This window comes from Zonotrichia albicollis, chromosome 8 (assembly GCF_047830755.1).
Source record: "Zonotrichia albicollis isolate bZonAlb1 chromosome 8, bZonAlb1.hap1, whole genome shotgun sequence".
NCBI lineage: Eukaryota > Metazoa > Chordata > Aves > Passeriformes > Passerellidae > Zonotrichia > Zonotrichia albicollis.
This window is the reverse complement of record NC_133826.1, coordinates 29,909,327-29,931,080: the sequence shown is the minus strand read 5'-3', so window position 1 is coordinate 29,931,080 and position 21,754 is coordinate 29,909,327. Positions and strand designations below refer to the sequence as shown.

General features: G+C 44.2%; 1 protein-coding gene across 13 annotated transcripts in view; it reads right to left on the bottom strand.

Annotated features, from left to right (window-relative positions):
- PRRC2C (proline rich coiled-coil 2C) overlaps window positions 1-21,754 on the bottom strand; it is a 63,686-nt gene that overhangs the window by 2,242 nt on the left and 39,690 nt on the right. For 4 of the 13 annotated variants that reach the window (XM_074546442.1, XM_074546447.1, XM_074546443.1 and 1 more), the window contains exons 22-34: window positions 21,365-21,616; window positions 16,729-16,818; window positions 14,918-15,019; window positions 10,849-11,056; window positions 9,943-10,146; window positions 9,160-9,281; window positions 8,508-8,644; window positions 6,462-6,696; window positions 5,984-6,106; window positions 4,390-4,608; window positions 3,554-3,628; window positions 2,320-2,423; window positions 956-1,082 (exon numbers count right to left, since the gene is read on the bottom strand). In XM_074546442.1, coding sequence (XP_074402543.1) covers window positions 956-1,082; window positions 2,320-2,423; window positions 3,554-3,628; window positions 4,390-4,608; window positions 5,984-6,106; window positions 6,462-6,696; window positions 8,508-8,644; window positions 9,160-9,281; window positions 9,943-10,146; window positions 10,849-11,056; window positions 14,918-15,019; window positions 16,729-16,818; window positions 21,365-21,616 — 1,998 coding nt within the window. The remainder of the gene's footprint in view (window positions 1-955; window positions 1,083-2,319; window positions 2,424-3,553; window positions 3,629-4,389; window positions 4,609-5,983; window positions 6,107-6,461; window positions 6,697-8,507; window positions 8,645-9,159; window positions 9,282-9,942; window positions 10,147-10,848; window positions 11,057-14,917; window positions 15,020-16,728; window positions 16,819-21,364; window positions 21,617-21,754) is intronic. The other 9 variants (XM_074546445.1, XM_074546444.1, XM_074546446.1 and 6 more) reach the window with 9 other exon arrangements.

The window sequence follows — 21,754 nt, the reverse complement described above, 5'->3', positions numbered from 1 at the left end:
CCCTCCCAGCAGCACAGCCTGAGCTCCCCCTTCCCTCCTGGGGCTCTGGGCACAGACTGAGCCTGCACTGGGATGGAATGAACCAGGTCAGAGCTGTGCTCTGGGTGAGCTGGAGCCTCATCTGCCCCCTGCTCTGAGCAATCCCAGGCAGCACAAACTGCCTTCCATCCTTCCTTCCTTCCTCTGAATCCCACCAGCACAAACTGCCTTCCTTCCTTCCCTCCTCTGAGTCCTACCAGCACAAACTGCCTGCCTGCCTTCCTCTGAATCCTACCAGCAACCCTGACCTGCCCCTGTGCATTTCCCCCTGAGACACCTTCCAGTTACAGTTTTGATACTGATCAGGCACTTCAGAGCAAGCACTTGTCTGCCCTGCAGAGACTCCATCAAGAGTTCAAGCATTCAGAAGTTGGACAGTAAAGCCCAGTGCAGTCAAACACCTTTTTACTTTAAATTAGAAAGGAGCACCTTAACACAAGGAACCCCAACTACAATACAGGCACTAAACCTCCCTGTACCTCTCTCAAGGTTTTCTGCTTTTTTACAAGAAACAGGGCTGGGACACACACACACAACAACAGGGAGACAAAAATCTGCTTTGTCTTTACAAGTGGAAAAGATGCACTGGGACCCTTCTGAGACACTGAGCTGCTCCCCTTCCCCTGTTTCTGCAGGATGAGGTGCATTGCAGCTCCTGGGGAAGCCACAGCACCATCTGTTCTACATCATTCACAACTTGCACAGAACTCTAAATTAAACACCACAAAATCAGCACTACCTGTAAGCAAGATCACAGAGGTAATTTTTTGCTTTGATCTTGGTTTCTTACACCATTTCATTTTAAGGATGCCATTTTGTATCTCCCCATGATAGAGGCTGAGGAGACAGGGTCGAGTCAGAGCCACCGGGTGACACAGAGGAACAAATGTGTTTGCAGGAAGCCACCATCACCTACCTGTGGTGCAAATTGTGCAGGAAAGGGCTGTGTCATTCTCACAGCTGCAGCTGCTGACTGGAACTGCTTCTGGTACACAATGCTGTTCATTTTATTGGACTGATTGTTAGGGCTTGTAGAACTGGCCCTAAAAGAAAGAACTCCAGTTAAAATCAACTGCTTTCATTCAGAGGTTGTTTCTGCCCCTAGTTACAACCTAACTAGAAATTCAGCACTGGAGGGGGGAAGAATCAATGTCTGAATTAAAAAAAAGTGTGAAACTTTTTCTATATAGAAGCTCAAAAAACCCTCAGAACTTCAGAATTCAAGGAGAAATCATAATCAGAAATATTTAGGCTATGAAGAGGGTCCAGGGCATGTTTGTATGAAAGAGCCCTTTCCCCCAAACACTCATGAGACAAACACTGATGTCAGATTTGTGATGTTTGTGATTTTAGATGTAGTTTCCATGTAATTTCCATCTTATGTTCCTTTGCAGCCACTCTTTGCTCTACCATAGCAAGCTCAGGGCTTGTCCCAGCAGGCAGTGAACATGCAGCTGCTTCTACCCTGACCTGTGTCCCATGTTTCAAAATGCACTTGAACAGATTTCAAGAATTCACACAAAACGCTCTCCTTGTTTTATCTGGCTGAGAACGTGACCCTCCACTAAAACTTCCAAGGTGTTCAATCACCAGGAATTACATGAAGCTTCACTGATTATCTGGGGGAAGGGCAGCAAAGAGCCCTCAAAGAGAAAAGAGTGAAAAAGAAGAAAAAGAAGAAAGAGTGAAGAGCCTTCTTCAGGAAACAGAGTTTGTCTTACAGAGGGTGTGGGTGATGCACTCCTGGCAAAATGAGCAGAGGAACACCAGCTAAGCTCCACACACCAGTATTTTGTAAGCTTAAAGGAGTCTGTTTTGTTTATTAATGTCAATATTTCAATATAAATATTTTGTAAGCTTAAAGGAGTCTGTTTTCTTTATTAATTTCACTTGTGAGGAGCTTACAGACCTCGCAACAACACTTACTCCTCTAACAGAACTGTTGCCACAACTGCTAAGCCTTAAAGTGTTTTTTACTTTGAACCCCACAATTCAGATAAATTCTTACAGTTTTATCCCAAACCACATCTTCCTCGCCACTTCTTGTTTCTTCATTTACCCAAAAAAGTATTTTCCACCTTTTATTTCAGAGCCATTTCCTTCTGTTTAACACAGCAGATGTGCTGAGCTACTGGAATGCTGCTCATGAGCTCAGATCAAGCAGTGTCTCATTTATCAGTGGCCCCTCAGCTCACACCCTCCAGAAAAGGCTGCTCATGCATGACTAGGTCCATTTTCTAGCTCTGGTTTTGAGGAATGTGGAGCTGAAGGGAGATTTACCGGAAGGGACTGGAGGTTGGGGTCGTGCTCCTGCCAGTAACTGGTGGTGTTCCAGGTTTAACATCAATGCCACCTCCAAAGGCCTTCAGGTCCATTTCTGATATCTGAAAAACACAGCAATTGACACGTTAATTCTAATGAAAAAAATTCCATTTGCTAAGCAGCTGTTAGCTTACCTCAATGAAAAGAGGTCACTTAAGTGGAGATGAAAGCCTGACTGCAGAACAGCCTCTTATAATTAGGACAGGCCCAGCACCACAAGCACCTCTGTGTACAATTTTCCTGCCCTATCTGGCACTTGCAGCAATGGTACTGGCTTTCTAACTTGCTCCTCCTGCATAATGACAGGGGGTTTGAGAGTCATTTCATCTATTTGGCCCTAAAAAAAAAGAAAAAAAATATGTTTTGGGGTTGAGATCTCCTTCTCCAAGACTCCCATCTCAGGTACCACATGAAAATATTTAGCAATAATCCTGAAAAACGCTGAGAAGAAGGATATCACCCAATAGTCCAGGTCTATAAAAATAAACAAAGCCAAAGCACAGTAAAAATGGAGCTGTCACTCATGCAAAACAATCCCCAGACTAACTGGAGCAGTGACTCTTGAATGCTATTTTGCAGATACACTCAACAGAATAAATTAGTCTTTGGGACAGTGTATTTCCACACATGGCCATGAAGCATAACAGCACCAATAAATCACTTAGAAATGAGAGGCTGTTTTAAGCTGACTTTCTTTAGCAGCAACATGATGGGAATCTCAGAGCAGGGCAGGAAAGTCATCCAAGGCCAGCATCCCACTGCAGCTCTTCCCTCATTTTTGCTGAAATGAGCAATCATTTTCCAGTGACAACTGCAGCAACAAACATGCTGCTGCCTGCAAAATGGGCTCCTAACAACTGCCAGGCTCAAAAGATTTGGCCAGATCCCATGGAACTGGAAAACTGCACAGTGCAAAAACCACCATACACACTCTGGGGGTGAGGAGATGCAAGCTTCACCTAGGTAGTCTGGAATTCTGGTTGCCATTACTGTCCAAGACGTGGAATTAACACCCGAGATTTTTCGTATTGCAGCTTAAATGTCTGGGACTGTGGGGTTATTTTATATTCACAATCACCCTGAAATGGAGGCCAGCAGGTGCAGGGATCTCAGGTGCAGAGGTGGGAGGACCCTGCTGTGGCTGCCAGCCAGCTGAGCTGTGTCCATGGCCAGGGTGTCACCCAGTGCTCACCTGGAAGCGAACTGCAACTGCCGAGTGCTGCGCACTATCCGAGAATCCCCGGTGCCTGTAAAGCTGGGATTCCATCTAAGACAAGAGACCTTGTGATTGGAAGCCAGCTCCACACATCCCCTCAGCAGCTTCACATACAGGAGAGGAGAGAATGCCCCCCATGACACACCAGTTTCTTGCACTGTTTCAGTGGTATTTCCTTCCTAGAGCTGTCGCTCAGTTCTCCTGAGCTGCAAGACCAGACTTTTCAGTTACAGAAAGATCCTGTCTTGCATACAATGCTACATTCTTAACGTGCACCAGGCTGTGCTGTTCAGGAAGGTAGATCCCCAGCAATGATTATAGAGTTCAATTCTTAAGGTCATGGTTGATACAGAGTCCACTGAAGCCTCTAAAACTCTAAAATTCCCCATTTTGCACTGGAAACCCCGGAGCCCAAAGAGCCTGCTCTGGTTTGAGTCCAGAAGCAAAGCAACCAACTCAGGCAGGCCCAGAATCTGCCAGCAGCCCTGGCAGAGTCCTGCTGCTCCCACAACATCTCAGTTCTGTTTTCCACATGGCTTCTGCATCAAATCCCCTACCAGTCCATGATGTACTATCAAACCAGGTATTCCTGCAGTGCAAATGGAGCAGCACCAAGTTAGCTACAAAACCTCAGCTAAATGCACAGAGCCAGTCACTCAGGCATTAACCCTGACTGGCTTTTTCATCTTTTAAAGCTGAGGCAGACTTTTAAGATACAAGCAGTCAGCATGAGTAGCTGTGCTGGTTACACAAAGCAAAAAGCAGCTGTGCTTCACAGGAGTTTTGTCCTGCAGCTGTGGCAGTGCTGTTACCTTCCCAGTGGCAGCAATCATGCTGTGCTGAGTTCCTGCTGGGATCAATCCTCGGAAGGGCTGGGTCACCTGGGCAGGTCTGCTCAGGTTCTGAGCCTGAGCTTGTGGAGGGGTGTGCTGGAGTGGAGGCTGCAGGGACTGGGGCAGGGCTATCAGTGGCTGCGCTGTGGATCCAAAGTTGGGCAGGGAAATCTGTGATCCTGGCAAAGGTACTGTCACCTGCAGAGAGAGAGCACAAAATCACCAGGGACAGACACACAAAGGCCATTATGTCACTGTCACTGCTAGCTCTAGCTCAGCTTTATCCCTTAGTGAGTTCTTTATTAACCAGAGAGCTGCAAGCAAATAAGTGCATTTATTGCTCAGTTTGCCTTTATAATCAGCTCCAATGGCATTTGGGTCTTGCCTCCAACATCATTCAACATGATTTCACTGTGTGACAGGGAAATTTAATTCAACTCAGAAAAACAAAGGCACTTCTGGCACAGGTAGGGACAGGACTGGCTTATTATTTGTTTACTTCAAATAATTCTAGTCAAAGGACACTGGGATAAAAATTAGATTTTACTTTCCAGGAGTTCCAACAACCAGCAGTTTGAGCTTAAAAACAATGACAAAAACACACAGCCTGTCCCTTGCTTGCATTTACCACTGTGCTGTGGGCTGAAACCAGCAGAGAGTGGTAGTGATAAACATGGAAATACAACAGCAGGGACCTGACTGGCAGGAGTTACTGCATGCCTTGGTCTCACAATCCACTATCTGCAAAATCATATTCTAAAGGTGACAAGGAGAATGATGAGAGATTCCCAAATGTGAAAGGCTTACAAGGATTCTGCTCTGAAGGGTGACAGATTAAAATCAGAGAGACAGCCAGAACTGAACACACTGGAAGTACCAACTCCTCTAAAAGGTCCTTAAAACTGTGCTGGATTTCCAACATCCAATCTTTTACAACTCTTCTAGATTTCTGTCTTGGCACCTTTTCCAGTGTAGGAGATAGGCTGCTATAATAAATCAATCCATCCCAAGTTTGGTTTTGGAAGCCATTTCAATAAAAAAGTCAACCAGAAGATGGAAACCACTAGACAGTATCCTTAAATATGACCGAATGCTTGCACAGAACAGTTTAGCAGTTCTTTCACAGAAGAGTGACAAAGCCCTCAAATCAGTGGAGTTATTTTACTGCCCTGCATGATCACCTATCTGCTGACTCCTCAGTTCTTTTCTGTGAGCACTCCTGGCTTCCAGCTCAGTTAGAACTGGCATTAACAATGAGGCTGCATTAAGCACCTGGACTTTGCCTCTCTCTCTCTCCACCTCTCCTGGTATCTGCTTCCATCCAGGCATCATGTGCCTCAGTCAATTAGCAACAGCCCTGTGCCAATGAATATCTGCCCATCACTGAAAAATGAACTATTCAAGGGAAGGATGCCAGGGACAAATGAGCAACATGACCTGAGCCTTCACTATTGACATTCCAGTTTGATTTTGGAAGAATCAGAGGCTGTCTCAGCCCTCCCCTCTGTTCCAAGCCCACAGACAACACCAAGCACGACATGCTTTTAGGAAGAATACAATGCAGGAAATTTACCATGCCATAGTTTACCTGCTGCAGAGCACTGGGAGACTGTGCAGTGTTGTAGAAATTGCTCTGGCCAGGCTGCTGCACCTGCCCAGAGTAAAGGTTTGAAGCCTGAGTGAGGGTAGCTCTGGCCTAGGAAGAGAAGAGAAGAGAAATCTCCCATCAGGAGCATTCAGGAGAGCAGCTCTGCTGCAGCAAGCAGGGCCACAGAAAGCCCAGCAAGGGAAGCTGATAAATGTGAAGGTTTCACTTTGTGATAAAACTCTTATCTGTAGCTGCTGGAACAGCCCTTTATCACAATTAGAGAATTTAATTAATGCCAGAAGCACAAGGAGCACTGTAATCTGGGGAACAAACCTCAATTCAGAGATTAAGCTAATATACATTTATTAAATGAAAAGAATACTCTCTGCTGCCACCCAAACTGAGCCAGAGCTGGTGTCCTGAGGCAGCCCAGAGCAGAAGGGCTGCAGGGAGCATGTCCTACCTGCAGGATGTGAGTGTCAATGAGCTGGGAGCCCCCCAGGCCTGAGGCCTGCCCGAGCTGGTGCTCATAGAGGATGGGAATAGGCTGAGTGTTGGAGGTCTGCTGGAAGGCCAGGCTGGACTGGGCCTTGGCCAGCTCCTGGTGCTGCACTGCTGGGAAGTTGTGTAAGGCTGTGCCAGACAGAACCACTGGGGATGGCTGAGACAAACCACTCTGCATGAAAGCTTGCTGGGATCTGTAAGAGATTCAAGTGGTATTTGTAAAAAATCTGACACAGCTCAACAATGAACCACCAAAATGAACAGCACAGTTTATAATCTTTAAACAGAATTAGGATGCTTAGCTTTACTGAACACATTTTCACCTGAGAAAGGTAGATTTTTTTCAATTTACTCTGCATACAACAAAGTAACAGCTGCTATTGAAGGCCACAGGAAAAAACAGTGAGGCTTCTTACTAAAATCTTAAATCACAATTAGCTATTTTGATGTTCATGCTGCAATAATTTTTGGATAATTAACTGTAACAGAAAATGCCAGTTTTTAGTTCCTGTGCTCCAAGGTGGATGGGAAAGCACCTGTGAGCAGCCCCACTGAGTCACTGAGGGAAATGCTTGGTTCTCTTCACTCCACAGAGCTCCACAGGCCAACTTCTACTACAGCTTAAAGCACTGCATGCTGACCATGGTAGCTTCCAAATGAGTGTTTAGATTTCAAAAGATCTCACAGCCTTTAATTTCAACCAGCTATTCAATCCCTCTGTGAGCAGCATGGGGAAGCTGCAGTTTGTTTAAAGAAGACTGAAAGCAGCACAGCAAAGCACCACACACAGCTTTAGCCCATCAGAAACATTTATCTGAACATCCCAACTAGCAACTTGGTGAGCAGCCACCTTCAGCCTGAAGAATCAAGAGTTTTTAAGTAAGGGCTCCTCTGAAAGCTTTTGAGCTCAGAGGAGAGTGTTTATGTGTAAAAACACCTTTTACTTTCCCTGCTGCTGGTGTGAGCTTCCTCCCCTCACTGCACAACACAGGAAAAACTCTTCCACACTGGATGCAAAGGATTGGCTTCAATGGAGCCAAATTTTTTTCCCCAAGCTGTTTTTTAGCTCACTTTTAACTTTTGGTTGTAATGTTTTAAACCAGCAACCTGTACATCTCCAAGTTTCTCCTCCTCTGCAGTTTTCTATGTGGGAGAAGCACTCCCACTGTTAGAACTCCATTAATGCCATGTTTGTGTGTGATCAGATTTATTTAATCTGGACCACATGCCAGCCTGATTGTGTTTTTGCAATTAGCCAACTGTTTGCAACAGCTTTTGTCAGCTGTAGCAGGACAAGCAATGTTTGGTCCCACAAAGTCAGCCAAGCACCAAAGTCAGGATACAAATGTGGTTAATTAAACCTTCTGTGGCCTCAGCCTTCTACACTGCAAGAAGCAGACTGAACTACAGCCCATGCAAAACCCTCTCATTAAACTTCCAAAGCAGCTTTCTCAAAGTGGAACTAACAACATCTGTCAGAATTACCCTGCTGTGGAGCAGCTTTCCCAGGAAGGGCAAGGGAGCTTTGAGAGGCTCACAGTGGAAGTCTGTCTGTCTGTCAGGGCCAGTGCAGTGCTACTGGTGCTACTGGTACCTTCTGCAGCAAATAAAACATTCTGAAACATACCCTGCAATGAGGTTTTTACTACCTAGGAGCTCAAGCTGGAATTTCACAGTGTTTCAAGACCTCAATGTTGGTTTGATTAATAAAAACTGCTGAACTAAAGGGACAGACATTTTCTGTTCTCTTACTACGACAGACTGATATTCTCAGCTCTTTAGCCTGGTTTCTAAAGATACAAATATCATGCATCAGTTTTTAACCCAGATTCACAACTACATCTGTACAAGGCAGACAATCTGCATACAGAGTTCTCAGACAAAAAAAAATTTGGGGAAGACAGCAAGATGAGACAGCTATGGAGCACATATGACAAATCTGCAGGGAACCAAATTCAATAATTCTGACACTCAAACCCCAAAGAAATGTGCACATGTTGCCTACCTGTAAGGTTGTAAGGAGGAATTGAACAACTCTTGGGCTTGTGAAACAGCTGGTGCTGCTCCTAAACTCAGCTGAGCTTGATGCTGTCCCTGCAGGGGTGCATAGATGGGGATGGGGATCTGCTGAACTGAAGCAGGCTGCATAAAAACCATTAAAATTAGGTTAGAAAGAAGAGAAAATATTAAATTAGAAAAACTACAGCTGAATGTGTGTGAGGATTTGTGTAGCATTATGAAAAAATCCCCAAGGCTGCATTGCTGCCCTCATGAAAATTACTTTCTAGTTGAATTTTATGTTTTTCCTCACAACCAACCAGCAGAAACTGAGTGAAATATTCAGATCTGCATATAAAACAACTGCTGGAGATTGCATAGGATTTTGTATGAAGTTAAGCCTGTGCTCACATGGCCACAGAAACAACTCCCAGGGAAAGAAACTTTGCCATGGAAGTTGAGAGGATAAACTTCCACTCACAAATACATGGGAAACAACCAAGCAGTGCCTGCTGCACCAGAACAGACAGCAAGGGGAGGGACGTTCTCATTTTTCGCAGTCTTTATTCTCACTGTCCCCTGCCTCATCACATCATTAGTGGAACTTTGAAGGCAATATGGACAGGGAGGGAAAAGGGTGGATGAGGAAGCCCAGGTACCTGAGACAGGCCTGGCTGGAAGCCTTGCTGCTGGGCCAGGGAAGGCGGTGCCAGCCGGGCGTGCTGGGTGTTGAACAGGTGACTGGTGTCCATGTAGAACGCTGGGATCTGAGCTGCAGTGCCTCAGGAAGAGCAACACAATTAGCACCTGATTTTAGTGCCTGATTCCCAACACCATCCCCTCTAGAAAGGTTTTCATCAAGAATTAGAGATGTCAGTCTGTAACAGCTCCAGAGGGCCTGGGAGAAGCAGCAGCACTGCAGAGCTCTGGCTGCCTCAAAAGCTTTGGCACCTTTTCCAATTCACCCCCAGAATCTATCAGTCTTGCACAGGTATCACTAATCCCACACAATTTTGGAGGGATGAACAACAGATTCTGAGCAAAAAAGGCATTTGGGTGAAGGAAGGGAAAGAACATGAAACACTGCCATGTAATTGAACTAGATTGTTAACTAGATGCAGCATTTTCCTTAAAGAAAATTGTCACAACTCTCAACTACTGTAGCATTTTAAGAAAACTAAATCACTCCTGGTCTTAAACAGCAATTTACAATTCTGCAACAGAAAATTGGTACATTAAGAGACTCAAACTTCTTTTATTCAACAATCTATACAGCACTACCTTTGTACTTCCTGATAAAGCAGTGCAGATTTACAGTAAGACAATTAGTGATTCTGAGTACAGAACACTCATCATCATTCTGTCTTTACTGCAGAGCAAAATTCAACTCTCCAGCTTCAAAAAAAGCAGATGTGTGGCTTCTCAGGCACCAACAGCATTACCTGCTGCAGACTGGGACACATAGACCTGGGGACTCTGCTGCTGCTGGGCAATGAGGGATGGCATGCAGCTCAGCTGGGAGAAGTGGCTGGCAGAAGCCAGGCTGCTCGTCTGCAGCTGCTGGGGCTTCACTTTGCAGATGTTAGGAGGGTCTGAGGTGCTTGCAGTCTTTGTACTCAGTGAGGAGGTTGTGTATGTTCCAGCTCCTAGGAGGAGAGAAGCCAGGGATGCAACAATCAGAGACATTTCAGAGCCTCCTCATTCAGAGGTCCAAGTTTTGGGGCAGCTCTGTGAGCACAGAACTGGTAGAGAACACTGAAACCTGATGCAGCTGCTTCCAGCAACACAAGAAAAACATGGAGCCAGGTCTGTGGATTCACTGTGGAAGTGCTGCAACCCTGCTACACCTCTCATGGAGATATATTCTAATATTCCAAGGGATGAAGAGCTAATCAGTTTTAGCAGCTTTTGCTTGCTGCCAAAAACCAAGGTGGTAAACCAAGCAGTGGTTGTGAAGGGCAGCTGGACATTTGCTCTGCCTTTTGCAAATAGGTTTTGATGAGAGTTCTTGAAGCTTTAACTTAAAAAGCAAGAGTACAAATAGGAGTAAAACATCAGAATTATCCTCTGCCCCAAAATCTATGTGCTTGCCTCCATTTGGCTGAACAAAATTAAACCAGAGACAAGAGAAGTTTACCTTCTCCTTAGGCAGAGAGTAGTTTAATGTTATTTTCAGGTGACTGAAGTGAAACAGGTGAAGTCAGTTAACAGGTTATTTGGGAAGTTGCTGCTCAGATCTGACATTCCATTCCTAGCACAAACCTTTTTGTTAGCTTTGCATTAAACAATTCCAAAAGGAATTAAATCCCAACATAAGCAAGGAACACCACTGCCTTGGCATGAGTTACCTGAGAGGGATGTTGTGGGGGTAACTGAGGCCACAGGAATAGGAGGCATTGATGCACTTGAGAAAGAGCTGTAGGTGCCACTGCTTGGCCCAGCGTTGCTGCTGCTGCTGCTGCTGCCACCAGCAATGGGAGATGCTGCTGAGGTCACTGGTGAACTCTTCTCCCCCATGTTTGGGGAATTCTCCCATGCTTTGCGTGCAGACTCCATCTATTTAAAAGAAAAAAAAACCGTCCTCATCTATTAGGAAGTTTCAAGCAGTCCCTGTTTCTCTTTTAACAGTTCTTTTTAGTGAAAAGGCAACTGGGGCTTCATGCCAGCCTCTTTTGGAAGTCGCTGTCATCGTGCAACTCTGTTCATGCAAAAAGCAAACAGCCTCAGGTTGGAGCTGCTCATCTGCTCCAACTGCACAAGTGCACAGTTCATCATCTTACAGCCAATGCTCAGGAGAGAATTCACTCACGCTAATTTGGCTTGGTTTTGTTTGACATGAAGAGCAAAGACACAGTGAGCAAAAGAAAGGGAAAACTCTCTCTGAATATTTCCATCAATCCTTTACTTCCAGGTTACTTGGGCCATTCCAAAGAAGCAGCCCTGTGCTTTCCTGGTCCATCATCCACTGGGAATGACCACCAAGGACACCCACTGCACACCTCAGTGAACATGAAGCAGCCAAGTTTGGATTTCCAAAGCAACTCCTGCTCAAGAAGCAGCCACAGACTCACATAGCTGGTGTGTGCTGCTTTATGTTAAAGCTAAAAAATGCTTCATGCTCCTGTTTCTGTAATTTTGAGCTTATGTCTTGCACAGCAAGGGAGATGAAACTTTAAATATTTTGGACACAGTTATCTTCCCCCAGAAGTGGAAACAACCATTGTTTTACTGCAGCCAATAAAATCTAATTCTTGCTACGTTAGCCAGACAGTGCAAAATCGAAATTGAAACACTTCTGAGGGTCCAATGAACAAGAAATATTAATGCTTAAACTACACTCACTAATTTAAAAGCTCAAACACGGTCCATGGACTTCTGCACAACCTTCAGGTGTCTCCAGTGGAAACACAAGTTTAGCTAGCAGAGCTGAAACTGCTCACCATAAGTTTTTCAAGGCCAGGTGCTGCTTTTAGTGGTGGATATTAAGGGGCAAATACATCCTCACCACCTGCTCCAGAGCCCCCCAGCTCAGTCTCAAAGCCACCCTGCCCTGCTTTCCATGAGTCAGGCAGAGTCTGGACAGACCAAACATGGCTCAGGTTATTTGTCTAGATGCTTCAGAAATGCTAAAAAAGCAGAGTAATACTGAAAGAAGTGGGTCACAGGTGATCAACACACACCCATGTGGAAAATGAGCTTCAGGATTCCTGAAGAGAATAAAGGGGGAGGAGGGAAACTTAGTTACACATGGAATCCTCTGGGGGCAAGTCACCTATTTTCATTTTTGAGATCTTCCCCAGCAATCACTCACTGTTTCCCCTCCACAACATTCTCCTCCAAACTGGTTCTGATTCTTACACACAAGGCAAGGTTAATTCACCACTGATATGCTGGCAATGATTCTGTTTAGGCACTGACACAAAGTGAGTAAGAACCTGTGACTGTCAGGCTAGAGAAGGTGTAGAAGGTTCTATGTTCACTGGTTTTCAGGATGTCCTGGAGAAACTATTGATAGCAAAAGCTACACACTGCATTTTGTAACACCTAGAGTCCTCAAGTTTTCTTTTGGAAAGCCTCTCAGCAATATCTAACTTTTATAAACTAGACAAAAAGATGCAAAGAAGCAAGAGAGATTGATACTCTAGGAATGATTATTCAGCACCATCTCCAGAGCAGATATGGAGGAATAAGAGGCTCTAAATTGAGACTGGGGACAGTGCTGTAGCCTCACTGCTCAGTTAGGGAGAAAGGAGGGCAACAAGGAGGAGATCATGGCTGCCTGAGGCTCCTCTTCATCACTGATCCATTGGGGCCCTCACTGCAGAGCAGCCCTGCCCACGTTACCCAAAACCTCCACTGGAGACAAACCCCAGGGTGCCTTTCCTTAAATACACCAAAGTCTCAATGGTTGGAAAAACAAAGTTCAAACGTGTCAGTTGCTTGAAGAGATGCCTACAGAGGAATTTTAGATGAAACCTTGGATATGAAGAAGGCCAAGCAGTTCAGTTTGAGATTGCTCTGGACTTCCTTCTGCTCAGCTCCTTACCTACAACAGCCCTGTGAGCAGAGAGGATGACTGAGTAAAGGTGTCCTTAGCAAAGTTACTCCAAGGAAACAAGATCTCAACGAGGAGCACCTCACACCCCCACTGAAGAATGATGCAATTGTGGCCAGGTGCCCTACAAGTCCCTTCACACACAGCTTTCTGTGACAGGGGATGGAGGGAACAGCAGCTGCAAGGACTGATCCTTTATGCAGGCAGAACCTGGACATTTTGTTCTTTTAAGAAAATGAAGGAAATGCTTTCCTCTCTCCTGCTGCAGAAGTACCCTTGGAAAGATGCAAGGGCTGCACTGAAGAGGATGACAAAGAGCAGAGCTGTGCCTGCAGGGACAGTGACAGTCTCAGAGTGTGCTTCAGAACAAGCCTTCTGGGTTTGTGAAAAGGAGGTAGAGCTCCAGTGGCTGGAATGAAGAAATCAGGGACAAAGCTGCTTCCAAACATCTTTCCATCCACATTTCAGTCAGAGGGTTCTTCAAGACAGCCTCAAAACAAATCCTCAAAATCCTATTTTGTTACCACACATCCAAAAATCTGTCACCCACTGAGAAATCACTGACACCACAAGAGCAGGAAAAGAAATGCAGGATGAATGACACAGACACCACAGTTTGCTCTGTAACTGGGCACTGTCCCACACTCTGAGGTAACTTTCAGCCCTACCTGTGTGACACAGGATTGCATCTCCAGTCAGAGACTATTTCAGAACACTTTCAGACGCCAGAAAGTCACATTAGGATAACTCATTAACACAAGAATGTACCAGAAACCCAGGTTTTTTTAAACTACTTGTCCCTCCACAGTGCTCTCCCCATTTCTGCAGGTCCACTGTTTGAAAGAGGTGTTATAATAAAAGTGTTAACAAAAGAGAAGCAGAGATTCAACAAGAGAACATGAATATTTCTCATCTGTAGAGAACACAAGCAAGCAGCTGTCAAACCAAGCAGTGAGAGAGGTCTCACTGGGACTGACAAGCAAGTTCCTCTAAAGCATCAGCTCTGCACCCAATCAAGTTTCATTTCTTCTTTTAAAAACTTAGACAAACCAAGGTCAAACACCACTATTCCCTAATACCAGCAACAACAAACACTTCTACTGGCTCAGTCACCTGCAGTCACAATGACAAAGCAGATCTAGGACACCAAAAGAAGAAAAAATCCAACAACTTCTAAAAATACAGTAGCAAAGCTAGAGCCCAACTCTGTGTTAGTGAGTTATACAATGCACACAGTCCAAAATCCAACAAAATGGGAAAACAGCGCTCAAAATACTCTCCACACTTGCACTGCACTGGAAAGCAGGAAACAACAGAACATTTACAACACTACAAAACGTTCTGACTCCCTGATCTAACTGCCCTCCAGAGACACCAACACACCAGCTACATGTCACTGCTTGGAACTTCAGCCATCCAACTCAAAACCACATTATCACTGCACCTAAGCCTTAGAACTAAGAAGAAATCAAGCCTGGCTTATCAAGCAAATCCTTCAAGCCTTTACACCAAACCAGGCAACTTATTTTAAGCTCAACACTCAAAAAACCTCAGCCAGATTCTGATGGTTTGCCATGAGCACTGTGGCCCAATGCTAAAACTCTAGGATCTTGGTTTTTCAGGGCAGTGGGAGCCAAGATTGGTTGAGATGCCAAGTGTTAATGCAAAACGGGGTTAGAAATTTATGGTTTAAATGCATCCTTCGACAGAGTCTGTGTTTCAGCCATCCATTTATATGCAAAAGCAGTTCAGCAGAGGAAACAAAGGAAGGCTCTAAAAAAAGGTTCACCAGCAAGTTCTCCAATAACTTTTTTTTTCCCCTGCATGCAAGAAAACGACCCTTAGAGGGATGTGGTACATACCTTGAGGGTGAGGTCGACGGTAGCGGGAGAAACTGGAGTTAGGCTGGAGCTCTGTTGTAAAGTCTCCCTCCTAGGGAGGGGAAGGGTGTGGGGCAGGGGCACCTGAAAGGCAGGCAACACACATCACATTCTAACTAAGTCTACTAGAAAAGCCCCAGAAAGCAAAGCTCAAGCTTTATCAAGTGAGCTATAATTTCTTCAAGGCTTGAGCATTTGGCAGGGAGACTGATAAAATAAGGTGAAAATTTGGTAGGCAAGGAAAGGCCACTCAGCAGGTGCCAAGATGCTTCTCATCTCTCAAAGAGGCTGAAGATTAAGGTTTTAAGGTGTCCATGTCCTCTGCATAAACAAACACCAATTGTCTGTTTGGGGGTTTAATTTCAAGCACCATTTCAGTTTACTGATATGTAAAAAAATTCTTCCCAAGCCAGGTTTGTCCCTTTTTGTACCAATACAGTACAGGGGGCTTCATGAACCTTGAGTTCTGAGATGCAGTTTCTGAAAAGAGGAAGCTTTTATAGACCTGCAAAATCACAGGGCCATGAAACAAACTACAACAGATTTGCCATCCAATAATTGAGTTCAGTTATTTTCTCTTTCAAAAGATGAAAGATGTGATACTTGGGGAAATAAATCTGACATAATGCTATTGCTGTCTTGCCTACAAAAACTCCAATGGATTTCCTAGAAGTTTTAAAGGAAATGAATCAAAACTACTGCAGTGTCCAGTCTGTTACTCCTAACTATTCCTTTCTCCATCCATAGCTTAGCTAATGGACTTCCACTGGATGAGGTAAGGCTAATCCACAAGACAGATCCTGAAGCTTTGAAGCAGGGGATGGCACAGATCCTTGGTGGCCAGGAACCCCTAATTCCCGTGTTAGAAATTCCACTCTAACATCCACAAGGATTGGACTTCATTAACACAAAAGAATTCAGTCTTCCACACTAACCACCAAAGTCAAAAACCACAACACTACCAGGAAAGCCAGCAGAAGAGTAAGAAGTTCAATCAGTACTGCTTCCAAACGGGGCTGCAGTAAGCTGAAAAGCATTTTTAGATGGAATTCACAAGACATCTTCATAAAAAACTGAGATCCTACTGCATGATTCTACCTTCCCCCATCAACAAGTGACTCAACCCTGAGCTAATTCTGTTACTCAAACAACAAGAATCACAAGATCCGAGCTCCCTGATGGCCCAGCACACTCCAGACAAACTTGATTTTGCTACGAGTCACAACCCAGCTGGTTCTCTCCATCACTGTGCCACGCTCACCAGTCAGCACCACTGCACTGGCATTGAGGGCTGCAAACCCCTCATCTCCACAGCCACTGAACACCTGGAGCCTGCTGTCTGCTCTCACAACCATCCAGCTGCTCCCTCTGCATGCACCTGCTGTGATTTCAGGCTACAGTTCCAAACTCCTTTGTTTGTGAGAGCCTTTCTCCAAACTCAGATCTTTGCTCCTGGTTCCAGGCTCAAGTGCCAACTGCTGCCAAGAACACACTCCTCCCTCCCTGTGCCTATCTGTGCTTTTTGTAGAATTGTCCCTACAAACATCTCCACTTTCTGTGCTCTTTAGCTCACTGTGATTGTTCAAAAGACAAGAAAACACCTCAAGAATTCCAGAGCAGGTACTAACCAAACCAAATGTCCTTCAGAGTAAGATTACAGGAAAAAGCCCAGCTAGTTCACATGAAAGGAACCCTGTGGACTTGTACACTGAAGGCACTATTTGGTGCTTTAAAAGAAGTGTGAAAATATTTTCTTGTCTTCAAAGTCAAGACGATCACTGCAATGGACTTACGTTCGTCACCAAAGTCTCCTCCATTTTTGTACTGCTAGTAGCCACTGTGTTAGGATGAGAAGAAGGTGTAGTGTAGTCTGTTACAGACTCCTGTGAAGAAAAACAATTCCATTAAAATATCTCCCTTACCTAAATTCCATTTCAATTTCTTGGACAGATGGCAGCCTTTCTACAGGAGGAGTTCAGCAAGCAACAGAAGATTAGAATTTCACACTGTTTTTTTTAATTTTTTTTTTACAAGTCATGTCTAGCAATCCTTGCTGCAGAATTGCTACTGAGGTCAGGAGGATTTTAGAAGATTACAGTTTGCCTCATGACCTCACAATGTACATCTGGAGAAAAGTCAAAATACAGTCTGTAAGGCAAGAACATACAGAATGTATCTCCTGGGCACTGTAAAACTGGACTGTGGTGGTGCAGACAATTATCATTTGTGCTTCAGCCACCTGCAGGCCCTTTCAGTCTGCTTAAAAAGTAAAATACCTTAGCTGAAAGCTTTCTGTAGCTTCAAATAAATACAGAAATTTCTTAGAATGACAAGAAAGGCCCTCCAGATTAAAAAGAACACAAAGGGATGGTTGCAATTTGTAAATCAATTTTCTCTCCTGTAAGTTTTGTCTCTGAAAATCACAAGACTCAGATTCTCTGGATGGTGCAGGCTACCTCTGATTTCTGCACTGCTTAATGACTTCAAGGAAGAAAAGGACTGAGGTTTCCAGTGTGCTCAGAGGCTTTCCTTGAAGCTTCTTTGGCACAGTTAGTGGCCCTTCCTGTGCTCAGCAAACAAGGCAGTGACTCCTGCAGCTGCAGGAGTTGACATGTCTGAGGTTTTACATCCCTGAAGGCCAGCAAAGGCTCCACCATCACGACAGAACCAAACACCACAAAAGAACTGAAGGACAAATCAGCAGCAGAACTGTGACTGAGTGTCTGCACTTGCCAACTCACAACGATTTTGAAGACACAAGCTGTATAATGCTTGTTTCCTTGCATCCAACCAGCAGGATGATAAGCTACTAAAAAAGTGCACACTCAATTTACTCCTCAGGCTTGTGGCAATGCCTCTAAAAAAGCAATTAGAGCACTGAGATAGTAACTGACAAAGAATCCTCCTTAAAAGGATGAGCTCATTTTGGTAAAAGACCAGAACAAGCTAAACCATAACAGGGTAAGACAACAATGTGCACAGTGATTTGTTTCTATCATTTATGAAGAAAACAGAGAACTCTTTTCTCTGTTTATTTACTTCCTTTACTTGTTAAACTGCTGAAATACAAGATCTATGGTGCTTCCCACAATGCCAACCACCAAACTGCAAGGTGCACATTTGCACTGGATTCCAACAGGCAAATTTAAATTGAATCTGGGTAAAACAAAGCAAGCATGCAAGGCTGCTTTAATCACAAAAGCCTTCTAATGAAGTAATTAAATGGCTCCATGTGTTTTAAAGAATGCATTACTGCCCCAGAGGAAGTGTTTTTATTAAATTTCCTTCAAGGTCTAGATGCAATTTTTTCAGGGTTTGAGCAGTGAAATTCCTAATGAAAGAAGATGGATCAAGACTACTGCTAACTTTCTTACTTTGCAAACTCACAGCACAAAAAGAGCTTTTTCACTAGAATTAAACCCAAACTCTGGTGCCCTTACAAGTGCATGTGCAATGCTGAAGCACAAGGGTGGTTTACAGGCTGAACATGCAGGCAAGACAGAGCTTTAACCACATGAACACCACCCCATAAACTGCAGATTAATCTCCATCCTTTATTTCCTGGTACATTAAATCCAGGATTCTGTTAGATGTGGTTTAGCACCACAAGCTTTTGCAATTCAGTTCACGTGATTCTCCTGTACAACTGTTTGACTGAAGAAACCAACTGATTACTTTATTAATAACTAGATAGAGCAAAAAGCTTATGTTTAAGCTTTTCTTGGAGTTCTCCACAAATTGTGTGCACCTGAAGAAAAAGAACAGGCAGACTTCTTGTGACTACCTCCTGGAAAAAGAAGAGATCACAAAACCTCCAGTGACTGATGAACAAAGCACAAGGCAAACCTCAGAGCTGACTCTGCTGTAAAGGATCAGGATACTTTATGGGATGAATTAGTTATTTGATTGGTTCCTGATTTACACAAATCACCCAAATCAGAGCTTGAAAGATACTCAAAACCTACTGAAAATCAGTCTGTGTGTTCTTTTAGCCACAGCTGTTGCTACCTGTACAAATACCTCACTGGTGTCCACAACCAGGTACTGATTTTCCTGGGATTTGACAGGTTCAAATGAAGGCTGGGAAAGGCAAGGGCCAAGATGTTTTACCCAATTCAGAAAGTTACACATCAGACTGCCTTTACTACAAAAATACTGTAAAATCCAAGAGAAACAGCTGCAATGGCTTCTGAGCATCATACTTATGGACTAAACTTACACATCTCACTGTAGGAGCTCATTTATATTTATACAGTTTCTAAGCAGTCTTGTATGATTAAAAGCACATGCTCTTATCAAGATGTTTGTTTTGGAATGGATGGGGTATTCTTGCAAAGCTTCTGAAGGAGGACAGCTGGCTTTTACAGACATTTCCATCAAATACACCACAAGTCTGCATTCCTGGAAGCTGAGCAGGAATCTCTGAGAGGAATGGTTAAGATTATCAAAAGAAAAGACATTTAGGTTTGCCAAAACTTCAACATTTGACATTGAAACAACACGTTAAAGATGTCAACACCTCTTCCCTCAGGAGCAAGCAATGGAAAGAGTACCAAGACAAGAAAAAGCAATTGCAATGTACATCAGTACAAGAACTCCAAGGCTGGAACAGTGTTTGAACCCCTTTTAAAAGCCTCTTAAAAAAGAAGGGACATTTATTGCAGGTTTATTCCTGCAAAAGCTACATGAAGGTTATCTTATCCAGTAAATTTGCAGGTTGTTGGTTTAACTTTTCACATCTTTCCTAGAAAATACAACTTACTATTGCCTCAGGAACTATTCCTAACAGGGGAATTTAAAAGCAAACCTGGTGCTGTTAAGGCAGGAGTATTTAGGCCTACTATTAAATGCTTCTTTAAGCAACCACTCAATTTAAGAAATTATTGGGAACTTTGATATGCAGCACAAACTGGAAAGCCTCTTCCCACTCTGGTTCACCTTCCAGAAGACAGAATCTTGGTGCTTTAGTACTGAGGTAGCTCAGAGAACCTTGGCAACCCAAGTTAAACTAAACCTAGACTGGCACAAAGTCCAGACTCTCCCCTTCTGACAAACTGATGCTTCAAAAATACAATTATAGAGAGGAAATTTTGCTGATTTTAGCAGAGCTATTAACTACACTCAGGCTGCAGTAATCAAAGCTCTGTTTCCTTTCCTTTCCTTTTCTTGAGCTCTGGCCACAGGAGTTTGTGGGACCTTGGGAAGCACAGGATCCAAACAGGCTCACCAAACACCTGAGCAAGGTTTTACTGCTCTGCACTTCTGATTCTCATACAAGGACACTTTATCAATTTCTGCTATGAACATAAACCACTCACACCTACCTACAAGATGGGAAATGTCACAAGGATGAGAAATCCCTGCACTGAATTTTCTTAAGCCTGCAGCTTCCATGTTGGACACAAGCATCCTACCACTTGCTCTGTAGCAACACTTCATTGAGACAGTATCTTTTATGGCAAAAAGCTGCCTAAAAAACTTGTTTTGGGGTTCTTTCCCTAGTTGTGGGTGACAAAAATGAATTGGGGGTGATCCACACTTCATATTCTTCAACTATTAATGAAACTCTTCAAGAGGATCAGTTTTCCTAAATGGCATCAGAAGATTTCTGCTTAAAACCAGGATGGTTGAGACAGCAGGCAACCAACCTGGGTCTGTGCTTAGAAAACTGCTTTTCAAACCAGCAAGGAGAATTTTCCCTGTACCAAAGGAGCTGTAACTATTAAGCAGTAGCTACTCAAACATTTGAGAAATGACAACCAGAGTGCCTGCTCAAGACACAGGCAGAGAGGAGATGCCTCTGGGGATGTTCTTCAGCCCCATCTAAGAACTGACCTGCAGAACAATGAGTCCCAACACCACATCACCATCTCACTGCTGAGCAGTTCTAAAGAAAATAGGGGGCTATGATAAGTCCTAAATATTGTGAAGTTCTGCAAGGAATACCTAGACAATATCCAAGCCAAGAGGACACACATGACCATCTAGGGACACAGAACAATCCTTATCTAAAGCTTTAGCACATTGCTGGTTTAGAGATTTTTCTCACAGAACAGCACTTAATTCACAGCCTGAGGTCATCCATACACTCATCCAGCAATCATGCACGACCTCACATCCCTGCTGGAAATCATCCTGCATTCACCACATTGATGCGAGTCCACAGACTCTGCCTGCACCAGGCCCCAGTGCCACTCTCCCCAGCAGTGCTCAGGAATGAGTTTTGCCATTCAGCAGAACACATTTCCAAGGGACAACACAGCAAACCTCTGCAGCACTTTTTTTAATTCAAGCAGCACCAGTGTTTCATATCAGCCACTCAGTGGGCTCTGCTGCCCAAGCACCACCAGCAGGCACCCAAGTGTCAACCAGCTCACTGAAATCACATTTTACATCCAGTGCTCAGTCACCTGGCAGGATTTTTCTTACCTTTGTGCTTGTCCCAAACTCTGGAGCAGACACAGATATCATGGTTCCTATCTCGGCGCTCAGCTCGCTGGCTGCTTTGCTCTCCTTGGCAGTGACAGGCTCTGGGCTTCTGACAGAGGTGGGAGATGGCTTCTCCTGTCCCTCAGGCTCTCCCTGCTGGGCATCCTTCACCTTCCTGTTCTTTAAAGAACGCTCTTTCCCAATAGGACCGGGTTTATACTCTTTGTTTTCTACCGGGCTCAAGTCTGGAAGCTAAGTTAGTGTTAACTTGTCAGTCATGCTTCCTCTCTGTGTCCTATCCAACAAAAACACTTCAACATGCTACAAGTTATTGTTTAAACAGAAGAAAGCTTTTTCTAGCAGGTAAAGAATCTGAGACTAAGTCATAAA